This window comes from Populus alba, chromosome 13 (assembly GCF_005239225.2).
Source record: "Populus alba chromosome 13, ASM523922v2, whole genome shotgun sequence".
NCBI classification, from domain to species: domain Eukaryota; kingdom Viridiplantae; phylum Streptophyta; class Magnoliopsida; order Malpighiales; family Salicaceae; genus Populus; species Populus alba.
The window spans coordinates 11,907,335-11,923,053 of NC_133296.1; the positions used below are offsets into that span (position 1 = coordinate 11,907,335).

General features: G+C 35.4%; 2 protein-coding genes and 1 pseudogene across 2 annotated transcripts; all 3 read right to left on the minus strand.

The window, feature by feature from the left end:
- Window positions 1-2,870: 2,870 nt before the first annotated feature.
- On the minus strand, window positions 2,871-2,991 carry LOC118035564 (small nucleolar RNA Z247; annotated as a pseudogene).
- A 3,350-nt stretch (window positions 2,992-6,341) lies between these two features.
- LOC118035469 (protein NRT1/ PTR FAMILY 5.10) lies at window positions 6,342-10,326 on the minus strand. The gene is made up of 4 exons (XM_035041045.2): window positions 10,028-10,326; window positions 9,723-9,940; window positions 8,110-8,642; window positions 6,342-7,388 (listed from the first exon to the last, which is right to left on the minus strand). The coding sequence occupies exons 1-4, from the start codon at window positions 10,173-10,175 to the stop codon at window positions 6,572-6,574; spliced, it is 1,716 nt and encodes a 571-aa protein (XP_034896936.1). The 5' UTR covers window positions 10,176-10,326; the 3' UTR covers window positions 6,342-6,571.
- A 1,193-nt stretch (window positions 10,327-11,519) lies between these two features.
- LOC118035470 (protein NRT1/ PTR FAMILY 5.10) lies at window positions 11,520-14,900 on the minus strand. Its single transcript, XM_035041046.2, has 4 exons — window positions 14,712-14,900; window positions 14,407-14,624; window positions 13,594-14,138; window positions 11,520-12,541 (listed from the first exon to the last, which is right to left on the minus strand). Exons 1-4 carry the CDS (start codon window positions 14,833-14,835, stop codon window positions 11,725-11,727), a joined length of 1,704 nt encoding a protein of 567 aa, XP_034896937.1. The 5' UTR covers window positions 14,836-14,900; the 3' UTR covers window positions 11,520-11,724.
- Between the last annotated feature and the right edge of the window lie 819 nt (window positions 14,901-15,719).

Consider the following 15,719-nt stretch of genomic DNA (forward strand, 5'->3'; position numbering starts at 1 on the left):
AGAAATACATGGAGATTGGATGGTTTAGCTCATGTCATGTTGGCACAATTCAATAAATCAACAATATACTTAGATTGATGCAAATGAAGACCTTCTCTATTTCAGTGAACCTGAATACCCAAAAAATAAAAAAGTGGTCCTAAATCCTTCATTGAAAATTCATGTTGAAGCTTGGTAATGAGATCAGAAATAGCAGTTGCTTATTGCTTGTAACAATAATATCGTTAACGTAAATCAAAACATAAATACACACTGCCTCATGAAGAAATACAAATAGTGATGTATCCACAGTGGATCCCATAAAACCAAGATCAAGGAATACCTGGGAGAGACGTTGAAAATAGGCGTGAGGAGCTTGTTTCAAGCTGTAAAGAGATTTATAGAGGCGACAAACAGAATCAGACTGAGATGAATCCAATCACAATCAACTGCAAGAGCAAGAACGAGACGAATAGCAGCTGGTTTAATAATTGGACTAAAAGTCTCAGTGTAATTGATGTCATCTTGTTGCTCAAAACCCTTTACCACAAGCCTTGCCTTATAACGATCAATAGTGCCATCTGATTTTTGTTTAAGTTTGTAAACCCACTTGTTTCGAATCACATATTTATGAGAGGGTCATGGACACAAAGTCCAAGTACCATTGGATATTAAAGCATTAAATTCAGCAGTCATAACATCTATCCAATGTTGGCTCTTTGAGGCCTATGAAAAGGTAGTTGGTTCAGGAGGAAGGATGATAATATGAAGGGCTTTGAGAGGATGTTTTGTAGAGTGATAGAGGTGAAAGTCAGAAAGTTGTTTAAGTTTGAGAGATCCAATACTGCTACGAGTAAACATCCAAGAAGGCAAAGAAGAACACTCTAAAGATGGTTGTGTAGTAGAGGAAATGTCTAGGGAATGAGAGGGTATAGATTATGTTGGTGCAAATATCTCAGGCATATGATGTGGGGATTCTAAAACTATAGGTGACAAAAATACGATTGGTGGAACTAGAAGAGAGGATGATGTACCTTGTGGGGAAATATCTGCAGATGTGTTAACAGTAGGAGAAATAGGAGTACATAAATTTAAAGTCGGTGGAAGAGATAAAAACTTACTTGTCAATTCCGTGTGAGAGATAGTAGAGGGATAGTCTTGTTGTGGGGGAGTAGCTGAATATATATCCTTAGCTGGAAACACATGCTCATCAAACGTGACATGTCGTGAAATATAATCTCTATTGGTTAAAGAATCAAGACATCGATATCCTTTAGAATTGGAACAATAACCCAAAAAAATACACCGTTTACTGCAAAAAGATAATTTATGATCATTTTAAGGTCTTAGTAATGGATAGCACACACAACCAAAAAATCTGAGAATAGAATAATCTGGCTCTGCATTAAATAACTTGGTGTATGAAGTATTGTTATTTAATGTTGGAGTGGGTAATCTGTTGATGAGATAGATGGCAATAAGAAAAGTATCAACCCAATATTTGTTAAGCAAATGTGAGTGAGTAAGAAGAGCTAAGCCAAATTCAACCACATGACGATGCTTGCGTTCCGCTATACCATTTTGTTCGAATGTGTATGGACAAGAAATTCTATGAGCAATAACATTATTTGCAAGAAATGTTCTGAACTGAGAAGAAATGAATTCTCCACCCTCATCAGTTTGTAATGGTTTAATTCTTCGAGACAGAAGATTTTCAACTAAGCATTTGAATTTAAGAAAATAAACAAAGACGTCTGACTTGTGTTTCAATGGAAAGAGCCAAGTGAAACAGGAAAAATCATCAACAAATAAGACAGAAAACTTGCAGCCACTTATTAACTCTACTGGAGAGGTCCACACATTAGAGTGTATAAGCTCAAGAGGAAAATTCGATACACGACTATAAATGAAAAATGGAAGCTTTTTGCTTTTTTTTCAATTGACATGGCTCACATAAAGATTCTTTTCGTCATAGACCAGACACAGACAACTAAAAATGATGTGATAAATGTTGGAATACAGAAGAAGACGGATAACCAAGTTGATTATACCAAACTGAAACTGGAGCTTTGACACCAATAAAAGCAACCAAACTACGACTTTTATTTGATGAGAAATGTTTCAAGTATATCGGATATAGATCAGCTTTACTTGGCCCCTGTAACAGAATTTCTCCCATTTGCATGTCCTTCACAAGAAAACAACTAGAAGTAAGTTGAAAATAACAATTATTATCAGCACAAAACTGTTGAATAGAAAGCAGATTAACAGAAGCTGAAGGACAATGAAAAACATTGTTTAAATGAAGTGTAGACGTAGGTGTTTGGATAAGTGTAGAGCCAGTATTGGAGATTTGCAAACCACCACCATTCCCAATAGTCACTGTTTCTTCACCTTGATATGGTTGTTGTAGGGCCAAGTTATCCAATGTAGTAGTGATGTGATTGTTAGCACCACTATCAGCAAACCATGGTTCATTGTCATTGACATTGTGAGTGTGTGTTGCCATTGCAACCAACTGAGATGGTGGGTGTCTTCCCTGATAGGAGAAATCCATGCGATGATAGCAATCTAATGCTTGATGGTTTGGCTTGTTACAAATCTAGCAAAGAGTACGATTTTTGTTAAAAACCATAAACATAGGCTGATTCTCATTTCTAAAGAAATTTCCAGAACTTGTGTTGATGGTGCTGCCATTCCAAGATGAATGCTGTGTATGAGGAGAATATAATGGTTGCTGAGTGCAGGGAGAATATTTGGGCTGACCAAATCTATGCTTTTTGTTGAATCCGGATGAACCTCGATATTGATTGAATAGTGCAAATTAGCCAACCTCCGGAGGTACTGTCTTGGTCTAATTTTCCAACAAAGTTTCACAACTAAGCAGTTCAGATTGAAATTCATTGAACGAGAGCGAAATATCTCTTGTTGCAAATGAGAAGTGATGAAAGAAGTATAAGGAGTATTAAGACCACCAATAATATGAGATATCAGATCATCATTGTCAATAGGCTTGCCCACAACAAGAAGTTGATTGGCTAGACCTTTGGCAGTATAAATATAATCTGCTGTAGATTTTGAAGTTGTCTCTTCAAATGTGAAACACGAGAGCGATTTGGAGCAGTAAACTGATTGGCTAGTGAATCCCATACCTCCTTGGAAGTATTCAAGCCAAAATCTGTAAGGAGAATTGTCTTCGAGAGAGTAGCATTCAACCAAGTAAATATTGGTCCTTTTTGGTCCATAATAAAATTTTGGATCCACTGTGAATGTAGCTTGTCCATTTAAATCAACAAGAAATTTAGAAGGACAAGATTATGAGCCATCAACAATGCCCAGAAGATCATGTTTCCTTAAAACAGGAAGAAATTGAGAAACCCAACCAAGATAATTAGAGCCATCTAATTTGACAGAGATAAGATGATTAATAATTGGAAAAGTGATGTTTGGACTAAAGGAAGCCATGAAAAATGATATGTTTAAGGGTGTTAGCCAAAAAGCTCTGATACCATGTAAACAATATAAGTTTAGAAGAATCTTATTGATTATTTTCACTATCATCACATGTACATTTATATTGTTAACAGAGGGAAGTTGTTACACGAGATAAGAAGATAAGAGAGGATTCAAAACCACTACTAGATAAGGATGAGATAGAAGTCCTGCATGGACTTTCCTCTGTTTCTGTTATGATGAGATAGAAGTCCTACATGGACTTTCCTCTGTTTCTGTTACAAACAGAAGGGTGGTATAGAGATAATGATGAAACAGAAAAAGAAAAACATAATGCAGAGAACCCCTGTACCATAAAGGCAATCAAAGTTCATGCCTGCAGAGAACTTGAACATTAGACAAGGATAAATTATGCAGAAATAGAAGGATCGATGGAGAAAGCAATTCTACCAGCTATTTCATTCAACTCTTTGCGCATCACTGAGACTTCGAAGCACAAAAGGTTAACAAAAGCAAGTCCTATGAGAGTCTCGTATCGCTGCTTTCTTTTGGTTTTTACATGCAGCCATGCTCTCTACAAATTTTGATTGTCAACTAATCTCTGCACATTAGATAATAAAATCAGCACCCTGATGACTAATTCTACAGGACCAAACAAAGATGACAAGTATTGGAGATTAAATAAAAAATGGTTACAAACAACAAGGAGAGAATTGAAAGGCCTTTTGCGCATAATGATGCCAGATGAGACAGAAACCAGCAAATGAAATTCTTTGGTTGGAGTGTCAATGAGGGATGCAAGTGCAGAAGGGAATGACAAGGCTACCATATTGCTTTCTTAAAATACTTATGCGAGACCATACGCAAACAGCTAAGAGAAGAGACTAGCATAGTAAATTCATATCTTGCTACTGCAAACACACCTTAGAGAATAGAAATGGAGTTGCCTGATGCAAACGACTACAATGCATCGCAGACAAGAAAAAATGAAATGATATGCCAGTCTACCAGAATAACCTGCGAAATTTACAGCTATACATCAAGTTCTTCAATCAATTGAAATTATGATATATAATCCCCTTTGGCAGAGCCGCGTAGGAGTATAATATATAGAAAAAACTATAAAGCCAGTCTGCCATGCCTTCCTGGAACTTTCCCATTTTCACAAAGTTAAATCATTCATACAAAGAGAACATGGATAGTAATAATTCAGATGTGGAGAAGAGTAAAAAAACTTATTTGAAATTGCAGTTGTTGGTTTCTTTTTTAAGCCTCTTGGAACAGATTCTTGCTAAGAAAATTTAGATCTGACAATGCACTTAGCTCAAAACAATTAACTACAAATAGAAAAGTTCTGGTATTAACCCTGAAGAGTACTTGTGCATTTCATTTTTTGGTTTTCTGCAGATTGTATACAAGAAGAGATGAAAATCAGAAACACAAACCAGGAAACAAATGCATGAGAAGAATTAAAGAACAACAGGGAAATTATCATATCATTTTCTTATATCCTATAGAAACACATAATATCAGGAAAATAGTTGTCTATTGCATAAAAATGAAACATCTATGCTCCTCATAGTTTGTAAGACATGGAAAGTGCAAGTATTTCTAACAAAATTAAGGTCATTCATTTTATAAAGGACCTACTGAGTAGTTTCCTTGCAAGCTGCGGGCACAGAATTAAGGAAAAACAGTCCACAGTAGGGCTAATAGCCACCCCAAGGAGCACTCCAATTAACAGTCTTGTCCTAGTCGAGTGAGTGAGGTTCTCCAAGTATTTGAACACATTGCGCTGTATGTCATGGATTGTAAATTCTAAACATGAGCAAAAACATATAATTCAAGAAAAATAGAAGCTTCATCCATGTTATCTAAGAATGTCTTTAAAGACCATTAAGTATTAAGGAACAGGGATTAAATGAAGGTCTAACTAATCTTATGGAGCTTCCCTAAGACGAAATCTTCACGTTCTTGATGATTAATCAGAGCAAAATTTCTGAGGACATCAGATTCCAAGGTATGAAACCTTGTTCTTCAACATTTTGACAAGGTAAAACTATAAGAGATTCAAAAGATTGCAATTCACATTTCCATAGCAGCAGCAGCATGTCCAAAAACCAAAAAAAAAAAAACCCAACATAAGTAATTGCAAGAATCCAAGGTGCATGCATGTAAAAACTGCAAATACTTCGATTAGAACAATGAACTTACAGCTGCATCTTTAGTTGCCATCGCAACAAGTGCCTAACCTCTTTTCTTCTTTACCTTTTTTATGACAAACATCTCCAACCTCACCATACTAAGAGAGCGAAGCCCTCAACCTCTCTGCACTATAATCCTGACCGCCCACTTTTTTTCCATGTCACCATAAATATTTTCTCCCTTTCTTTGTCACTGATCACACTCTCCTTCTCCCTCACTGCCCCAACATAGCTTTTATTTTCTCTATTTCTTAATGAAACAAACTAACAATATTCACCTCTTCCATCTGTCTTTGTATTTCAGGCAAATGCAGCACATTCTGTCTTCAAGATCAGACATCATCTTCCATGGCTTCGCATCATGCAGTGCATTTTCTTGACACACATAATGCAACTTATTAACATTGGACAAGGCTGCATAACCGGTTGAGCTCAAATCCGAACCAATCAAACTGGTCTTATGTTTGTAGAGGCAGAATCTGGGAACATAATATATATGCTGTTACATTCAGCAGCACTGGTCGCTATGAATATCATACTTCCAGACCCAAATGAATGGATGCAGAACATGAAATAAACAGAACGCCTGCTGAAGTCAACTTGTGAGCTCATGAGCATGCAAATATCTCACAACTCAAAAGCTCAGGATATCAGTAAGCTGAGAACTACATTTATAGGCAACTAAATTACAAAAGCCAGACAATCAGTCACCATATAAAATACACATTTAGGAAATTGTTACCAATTACAAATTTACTGAGACCATTTACATTTGAAACAAAAATGGACAACCAAATATTTTGACCAATTACAGCAGTGGTAGACTAGCAGCAAACGAGGTGTTGTGTTCCTTATATATGCCACTCCTCTCCCCACAAGCTACATGCTTGAAACAATTGTAATTGCAGATAGATGGTAACAAGAAAAACATTACCTTAGATTCTCTCATGCTTACTGTAAATGTAAAATCTTGTATAATACATGTACATAATCAATTCCACTACACTTAGCGCAGCAAGTATCCAATAAAAATAATCAAGATGAGCCCGGTTCAAATTATTGTCGAACCAGCTATAACAGCCAATGCCACCAGTCGCTTTCTCAATGACAGAGATGAGAAAGCTGCTAAGAAATTTTCCTACACCAAAGATACTGAGGTATAGTGAAAGACCAACACTCTTTAAATCACTAGGGACCTGATCATAAAAAAGTTCTTGCAGACCAACCATGGTAAAAACATCAGCAACTCCGAACAAGACATATGAAGGAACTAACCACCAAACACTCATTGGAACAGTCACATTTGGTTCATTGACTAGACCAGATTCTTGAGCGATTTCGAGCCTTTTCATCTCAACTAGAGCAGCAAATGCTATCGAAACAGCAGATAAAAACAGTCCAGTTCCAATTCTCTGAAGCATTGCAATGCCAGATGGTTTCCTTGTTAAAGCTCTTGCAACAGGAACAAAGAGACGGTCATAGATAGCAATACAGAGGATCATGGAAATGCTGCTAAAGCTTTCAAGTGAAGCTGCTGGTATCTCAAAACCTGGTGAAATTGATCTATCCATGGTTGCTGCTTGCTTGACAAAGAAAGTTGAGGACTGTGGAAACACATTAGCATATCCCAAGCATGTAGTCCATATTGGAATAAGCCTGAGTACCGCCTTGGCTTCTTCAACATCACAAAAGGTACAAACCTTCTGATCTTCTTTTGAGCCATCTGTTGTAAGCAGTGCATTGTTTAAGAACCTGGAATCAATTTTTATCTTAGAGAAGCTTCATAGGGTAAAGCAAAAGGTCTTTTGAGTAAAACTTCACTGATTCAAGACCACAGAGAGCAGAAGTAATCTCCCACTTGATAAAATATCATACAGCATCACAACTTAATATATATGGTGATGTAAAATCACTCCCTTCTGTACATCAGTGTTACAATCTCCACTGGTTGATGCAAATCAACAAGCACACTAAGACAATACAGCATCTTAGACACATATCAACAAATAATTAAGTGTATCTCCTAACAAAATCTAAAATTGATATCTTCAAACAATTGCCAAGGATAACAAACAGCCGTTTACTGATGCTAATAGCACATAAATCAGAGACATTTCAAAGGTAATTAACTGTTTTGTGGAAAGTGTTAAAAGTGCAAGGTGCACTTAAGCACCCATTAGAGGCTAGGCTTCAGGATCTCCACCTACTACAATGCGCTTTGGATCCCCAAAATGAATCACGGTGTTATTACTAGTTATCCATACAAATGGTTAAATAGAATATCAGAGCTCATATTGCTATCACAATATGATATCATGGAATTTGCATTGATCCTAACTGGTTAAAGCTCACAAAATAAAGTATTTTCAATCAATATCTTACTTAAAAATTTCCATCCAACAAAAATCTTCAGGTCAGCTCGATGCAATTTGTGTTAAATTTTTAACCTCAAAGACACGATAAATTCTCTTACTTGAACTGCTCATAACTTTGGTGAGGTATAGCTCCACAACCTTCTTCCTCAGGAGCTATTGAGGAAGGAGTAAATCGCCAATTCCTGAAAGCTGCCACAAAGACCTGAGCAATTCTCAAAAGTGCGTTGTTCCCTTCCCTTTTAACACTGTACCGATATTTCTTTGATCCCAGTAAGAAGATGATCAGTGCACAGATCATCATAATGCATGGGATTCCAAATCCAAGACTCCAACTAAGATTGTCTTGAATGTATGTTAAAACTAGCAGTGATACTAAGATGCCTGAACTCATAAAAAAATACCACCAATTGAAGAATGAGCTTTTGGCTTTGCACTCTTTGGTGTCTTGTCTATCAAATTGATCTGCTCCAAAAGCCTGGACACAAGGCTTGTGCCCACCTTGGCCAAGTGCTACTAGATAGAGAGCAATAAATAATAAAATCACTTGCAGTGTATTAGAAGAACAGGACATACTGTCACTTTGACACTCAGATGTAGGAAGCATAGCTGATAGCGTCAACAAGCCAAGTCCCTACAATTAAATTCGAAATATGACAGAAACTTTAAACCCAAAGCTGAACAGCATAAGTTTATTAATTTCCAGGAATCATGAACAAATTGTTTACCCACTCCTCAAGAACAGAAAAGAAAGGATATGTAGTATCTGGTGTCTTAAAGACATTACACAATCATGCTGACTATTTAATAGGGTAGGTTTAAAATCCTTAATTTATGTCCAGCCAATCCAAATAGAGATCAAGAAAACAAACCTAAAGGAAGATGTTATCAACCTGTGAAATCAGGTTTGGTTTCAATGAAAGAAACTGCAACCAATACGAAGTATAGTAGGCAATTACTGAACTTTGGCCACAACTATCTCAATTCCTCCCGAATAGACTATAGTTCTGTTGATTCTTGCAAAGATTAAGCTTTGAGAACTGTTTTCAATTTCCAAATACCTTGGTACTTCAAATAAACCCAAGATAGTTAAAAGGGCCAGGTGATCCAAGAAATTTGCAGGAACGAGTGCTGTTTTGCCAATGCACAACTTTGTTTCAGCTGTCAATTCCTTACTACATGTGTGCGTGTGTGTCATCCATAGTTTACTAAAATGATGTGACTCGAAGCCAATGTAGATGGCAACTTTCATCTCAATTCTCGAGGACTAGAATATTTACTTGAGTTACTCAACAATCATAGATGAACATATTCCTTTTAGAAAACTCAGCTAAATCTAAGAAAAATAGCTGAGCAGATACATCAGCTAACTTCTGATTGATGATACTCAAAAAATAAAATAAAATAAAAAATCAAAATCAAAACTTTTTTATTTGCTTTTATGAGACTACAGGCCTACTTTATTTGTAATCCAAAGATCTGGTATCCTAGCCAAGCTTTCGTAGATTGAAACTAAGTGATTTTTGTTGGCATGTCATCCATATTCAAATTGGTGTATTCACGAGAAGCTTTTTGCCCACACCCTTTCTAGATTGGAACCTACAACGATGACACAGAGAACAAACTTTCATACTGCCTAAGCCAACACCTCTTATAAACATCTAGAAATCAAACTCTCTAACCAATAAAATTAGTTTTTGAGAGATGTTTTTACCAAAATGTAGATAAGTGAGGCAATAATAATAGTCCTGCATCTTCCAAGAAAAGAATCAGCAACAAATGCACCGAACAAGGGCAGCAACGACGCTGTGCCTGACCATACGTTCACATTCTTAGCCGCAGTAACGGTTGATTGACCCAACGGCCCAGTTAAATACGTTATTAAGTTGGAAGAGATCCCATAATAAGCAAACCTCTCTGCAACTTCCACACCTGCACTTGTACACCAAACAAGCTAGTTAGAACACAAGATAATGGCTTTGGCTGGATTAAATCTAGAAAAAGAAACAGCTGTGTTACCTATAATGAAAGATGCAGACCTCCATCCACCAGAGTTGTATCTACAAACTGGGTTGCCCTTATAATCAACGCAGTCATCAACAGTATCGTTTAGGAGTGGAGTTCGGACCTCTTGTGTCTCTGAACTGGAGAGGTTAGAAATGGACATCTCAGTTTACTACAGCTACTGATTACTAGTTAAAATGACCAGCAATCAGAATCTGGTTCCAATCATGCTAAGTGCTAACATATGGAGGATAACATTTAAAAAGAATTGCCGTCTTGTTCAGCAAAATAATGTCTGGCTTTATTTGTTATTGGCTTGTCAGCCTCTCTTATTTATATAATATTATTACAGGGAATCAATCTTCTGTGACTAGCAAGGTTGTCAATTTTTATTTTTATTTTAAAAAAGGTTAAAATATTTTATACTAATTTAAAAAAAAAAAACAAAATAGATTAATTTTTATCTCATTTTAAATCTCAATTTGTTCTAAATTTTTCGGTAAAATTCTATCTAAAATATTCCAATTTCATTTTACATGTTCCGTTCCAGTTTTGAAAAGTTAATGAATTAAATTGAACTTGGTTCAATTAATTAATTAAATCATCCAAGTATATATATAAAAAAAAATTAGTACTATTTTCAATAACAATGATATTAATAATAATAATATTAAAAATTATTATTATTATTTTCATTAACAATGATATTAATTTTTTAAAATTAGATTTATAACTAATATATATGATTTATATTCATGTTGTTTTTTTCAAGTTTATACTTTGTAAGAATTTGAGCAAAACAAGGGATACTTTAGATCTCATTAAACTTGATAACATTGACCTAACTTTATATTTAAAATATTTGTGTTAAAACATTTTAATTTCATAATATTTTGATATTTTATTTAAATTAAATTATTTTAAGTTAAAGATTTATTTAATCTTGACTATTTTAAAATATTTTAAAATTTAAAATTAGATTTTTTTTTCGTTGTGTTTGTTTTTTATATTAGGCTGAAGGTGACTAACCTGCAAAATTAGAATAGAAGACTTTTTGATGTTTAAGTTAACAAATGTAAAACGGGTAAAATATGTTTTTGAAAAGAGATCATGTAGAAAAGAGAGTTATGTATTGTTTGAGTTTGAGTGAGCTTTTATGCATTTAGTGGCTTGAACTTAAACAAATATATTTTTATAAAATGGTGTCGTGTCATGCTTGCTATTTATTGGTTGGAAATAGTGGCTAGGCTAGAGGAGATAATTATTAGCATGAGGGGATGTCCCTTGCAGACCAGGAGAGTAAGTTATAGCGAGAGTCAGTTATAGTAACGAACTTTAACAGAGCAAATATCAAACTCACAAGACAAGACCGCAGCTGGCAAGTTCATATGTTTTCAACTATTGGTGTCCAAAGATTTCGAACTTGATTTAGTTTCGCTGGGTAAGAAACTGGAACGTAGACCTGATTCATTAAGCCAGACTATCATGATTTAATGCACCAATCAAATACCAAACAGGCCTTGGCATATGAAGTAAAAGTAGAACAAGAATTACGCTGTAGTTCCACGTTTACATACCGAAATATATTACATTTTGAAACGTAAAACAAAGAATTATCTTGAAACATCCTAGGCTGCTTCCCTGTTGCAGGTAGTGAACTGGGTTCAAGATCAACAATTGCGATCGTGTTCAGAGAACATTCTATTTATAGTTTACACAGTGCCTCCCCTATTATAAATGTAAGATTTTGTAAAACATACAAAAAGAACCAATTGTACTGCACTCAACCCAGCTAGCAGCCAATAGAAATAATCAAGATGAGCCCGATTCAGATTATTAGCAAACCAGCTATATCGGCCATTCCCACCAGTTGCTTTCTCAATGATAGAGATAAGAAAGCTGCTTAGAAAGCTTCCAACACCAAAGATACTAAGGTAGAGTGAAAGACCAACACTCCTCAAGTCACTGGGGACCTGATCATAGAAAAACTCTTGCAGGCCAACCATGGTGAATGCTTCGGCAACTCCAAACAAGACATATTGAGGAATTAACCACCAAATACTCATTGGAATCGTCACATTTGGCAGATCAACTAGCCCATGTTCTTGGGCAGTTTTGAGCCTCTTCACCTCAACAAGAGCAGCAACAATCATAGCCACAACAGATATAAACATACCACTTCCAATTCTCTGAAGCATTGTAATGCCAGAGGGTTTTCTGGTTAAGGCTCTTGCTATAGGAACAAGGACACGATCATAGATTGGAATGAAGAGTGCAATGGTGAGGCTCATAAAGGATTGAAGCGAAGCCGCTGGCAAGTCCAAACTGGGTGAAATAGATCTATCCATAGTAACTCCTTGCTTAGTGAAGAAAGTTGAGGTCTGTGCAAACACTATAGCAAATACCAAGCACGTAGTCCATATTGGAACAAGCCTAAGTAATGCCTTTGCTTCTTCAACATCACCGTCGCTGCATACCTTCCCATCTTCCTTTAAGCCATTTGGTGCAAGCAGGGCTTTGTTGAGGAACCTGTTACATTAGAAGATCCAAATTGCAATCTCAGAGGTGCTATGTGGAGTAAAGTAATTCAGACTGCTTTATGTAAATTTCATCACTCCAAGTTCTTATGCAAGAAAAACCAGATGAGATACTGTCAGTAAAACATCCTAGAGTAGCACAAGTCATTTTACATGGTGAAATATAGGAGTTCCCTCACTATAACATTCAAGTTTCCTGTTCTCTAAACTATATGGCTAGGAATCAACAAGCACTTGAAGTCGATAAAGCATCTTGAAGCCATATCAAACGCTTAAACAACAATTCAAATGCTTAAAGATTGTGCTCTCACAGTGCCTTATAACTAAGATCTTCAACCAACTGGCAAGAACAGAAAACAACCTTTGTTGAATGCCTATAGAAACATAAACCAGATGCATTTCAGAAGTTATGTAAATCATTTTACGGGCTGAACACTACATTTATTATGCATACAAAACAATTATACAGCCTAATAAATTATGGGTGAATATATCTTAAGGATCTCTCCACTGACTAAATTAGCTTTTGGGCTTGGAGTTTTAACATGGTAAATTTTGTTTATAGACTTCATGCCTCAGCCCCTTCAATTTTTTATGCTGGTTGTGGATCCATTTATCTCAATTTCTATTGACTTCTTCAATTATAACATTTAGCGCTATTGGGTTTGCATGCAAGGAAGCAATGTTCAAGGCAGAAGTCGTACATTTGTTTGGGACAAAATACAATGCAATTCAATGTAATCGCTGCATGGAGCTGAAGGACCTTTCCACCTACTAACCAGTACTTTTGGGTTGGGTGATTTAAAAATTGAAAATTATAAAGAAGCTAGTAGTTTTCTACATGAATGTTTAGAAGAATCACAGATCTTAAAACTATTTCCAGATAGGATATTAAGTTCTTTGTGAATCCAAAATGGTTACAAATAAAAAGCCTAAAAAAGTCTTTTGAAGCGTACTTAAAAGTCTCCTGATTACTTTGATGCATTTGTATTTACTTTTAAATCGTAAAAAAGGGCAGATGCTATTTACTTTAAAGTCTCTTACTTGTACTGCTCAGAACTTTGGTGTGGTAGGGTTCCACGGACTTCTTCCTCAAATGCTATTGCAGAAGGGGTGGTTCTCCAATTCCTAATCGAAGACACAAAAACCCAACCAATCCTCAGAAATGCGCTTTTCTCATCCCCTTTTATACTATATCGATACGTTTTAGTGCCAAGTAAGAAGATGATAAGTGCAATAACCATCACAGCACAAGGGATTCCAAATCCAAGACCCCAGTTAAGATTGTCTTGGATGTAGTTTAAAACCAGCAATGTAACTACTGTTCCGGCACACATGAAACAATACCACCAATTGAAGAAAGAGCTTTTTGCTTTGGATTCCTGAGGGTCCTGTCCATCAAACTGATCCGCTCCAAAAGCCTGAACGCAAGGTTTGTGCCCACTTTGGCCAATCGCTACTAAATAGAGAGCAGAGAAGAACAAAATCAGTTGAGATGGAACCGGAGAACTTGGCAAATCAGTGCTTCGGAAGCCATTAGCAGCAGCGTGGGAAGGAAGTAGAGCTGATAGTGTCAACAAGCCAAGTCCCTTTTACAATGGAGAGAGAAACTTTATTAAACAAAAACAGCTGATAATTGCAAGTCCAAAACTGAGCATAATGCACTTCGAAAAGACATATCATCAAGGAACAAAACCATGGTTTCGAAAAGACATATCATCAAGGAACAAAACCATGGTTAAGTATCATAGATTATTATCATTAGCGAGTGTCTTAAGCACATTAGTTCGTTAAAGCTGTATGAACGTCCCCGGTCTTGATTCATGCAATATTAGAGAGAGAGACGGGATGTTTTACCAAAATGTAAATAAGCGAAGCGAAAATGATGGTTCTGAATCTGCCAAGAAAAGAATCAGCAACAAATGCACCTAACAAGGGCAGCAACGACGCCGTGCCCGACCACACGTTCACGTTCTCCGCCGCAGTAGCCGTTGACTGACCCAACGGGCCGGTCAAATACGTAATTAAGTTGGAAGAAATTCCATAATACGCAAATCTCTCTGCAACTTCCACACCTTCACTTCCATAAAGAAAAATATGTATACATAAATATAAGAAATTAAATAAAAATGAGAAATTTTAAAATTTGTTAAATAATTTACCTATTATGAATGATGCGGATCTCCATCCACCAGAATTGGATCTATAAGCGGGTCGGCCTTTATGGTCAACAGAGCCATCAACGATGTCGTATGAGAGGAGTGGTGTTTGGCTAGAGGAGGACATGGCCTTCTCTCTCTCTGGTGTTTGGTCAACTATTGTTAGCAGCCACCGCAGCAATTATTATTAATGTTCTTCTCTCCGATTGAGTGGCCCTCAGAGTTTTGCATTTCTTTCTTTCTTGCGTAAACTTTAGTTTGGTCCCTATAGATTCATCAATACTTCATTCCTATCTCTATAATTCAAAATACTTTCAATGCTACCACTAATCATTAAAATAGCCTGCATTTTCAGTTTTTTTTAGGTTGTGTTTTATGATATATTATACTAAAATAAAATTATGGGATTCGAATAATTTAATAAAAATAAATTATAAAACTCAATTTTTTATTAATTTAATCTTCAAAAATGAAATAATTTTTTTTAATTAAAATAAAGGATAAAAAAATAACATGAATCAATCCTGAGTTAACTTGTTAAATTTTAATTTGAGTTGTAGAATCAGGATAATTTTCATAAAAAAAATTAAAATAAATTATAAAACTCAAATATCAATCAAACCAGTATTAAAAGATGGAATTGAAAAAATTCAATTAAAAAAAAATATAAGTTAATTTGAGTTAACTTGTTAAAATTATGACACAAGTTATTTCCCTTTCAGTTGGATTTAAAGTGTTTTTTGTCTAATCGGTTACCCTTTCTCGGTCCATTTTAACAATCAATCGTACCCAAATCTATATTTAAATTATCAAATGGTGTCCTTATAATTTAGTTTTATAATTTATTTTAATTTTTTTTCAAGTTATTTTAATTTTATAATGTAGATTTAAAAAGTTAACATGGGTTGAATCAATATTTTTTTGTCCATTTTTTTAATTATTATTATTTTTTGTTTTCATTATTTAAAATCAATATGTTTTTTTATTAGTTTTTTATGAGATTATCACAAT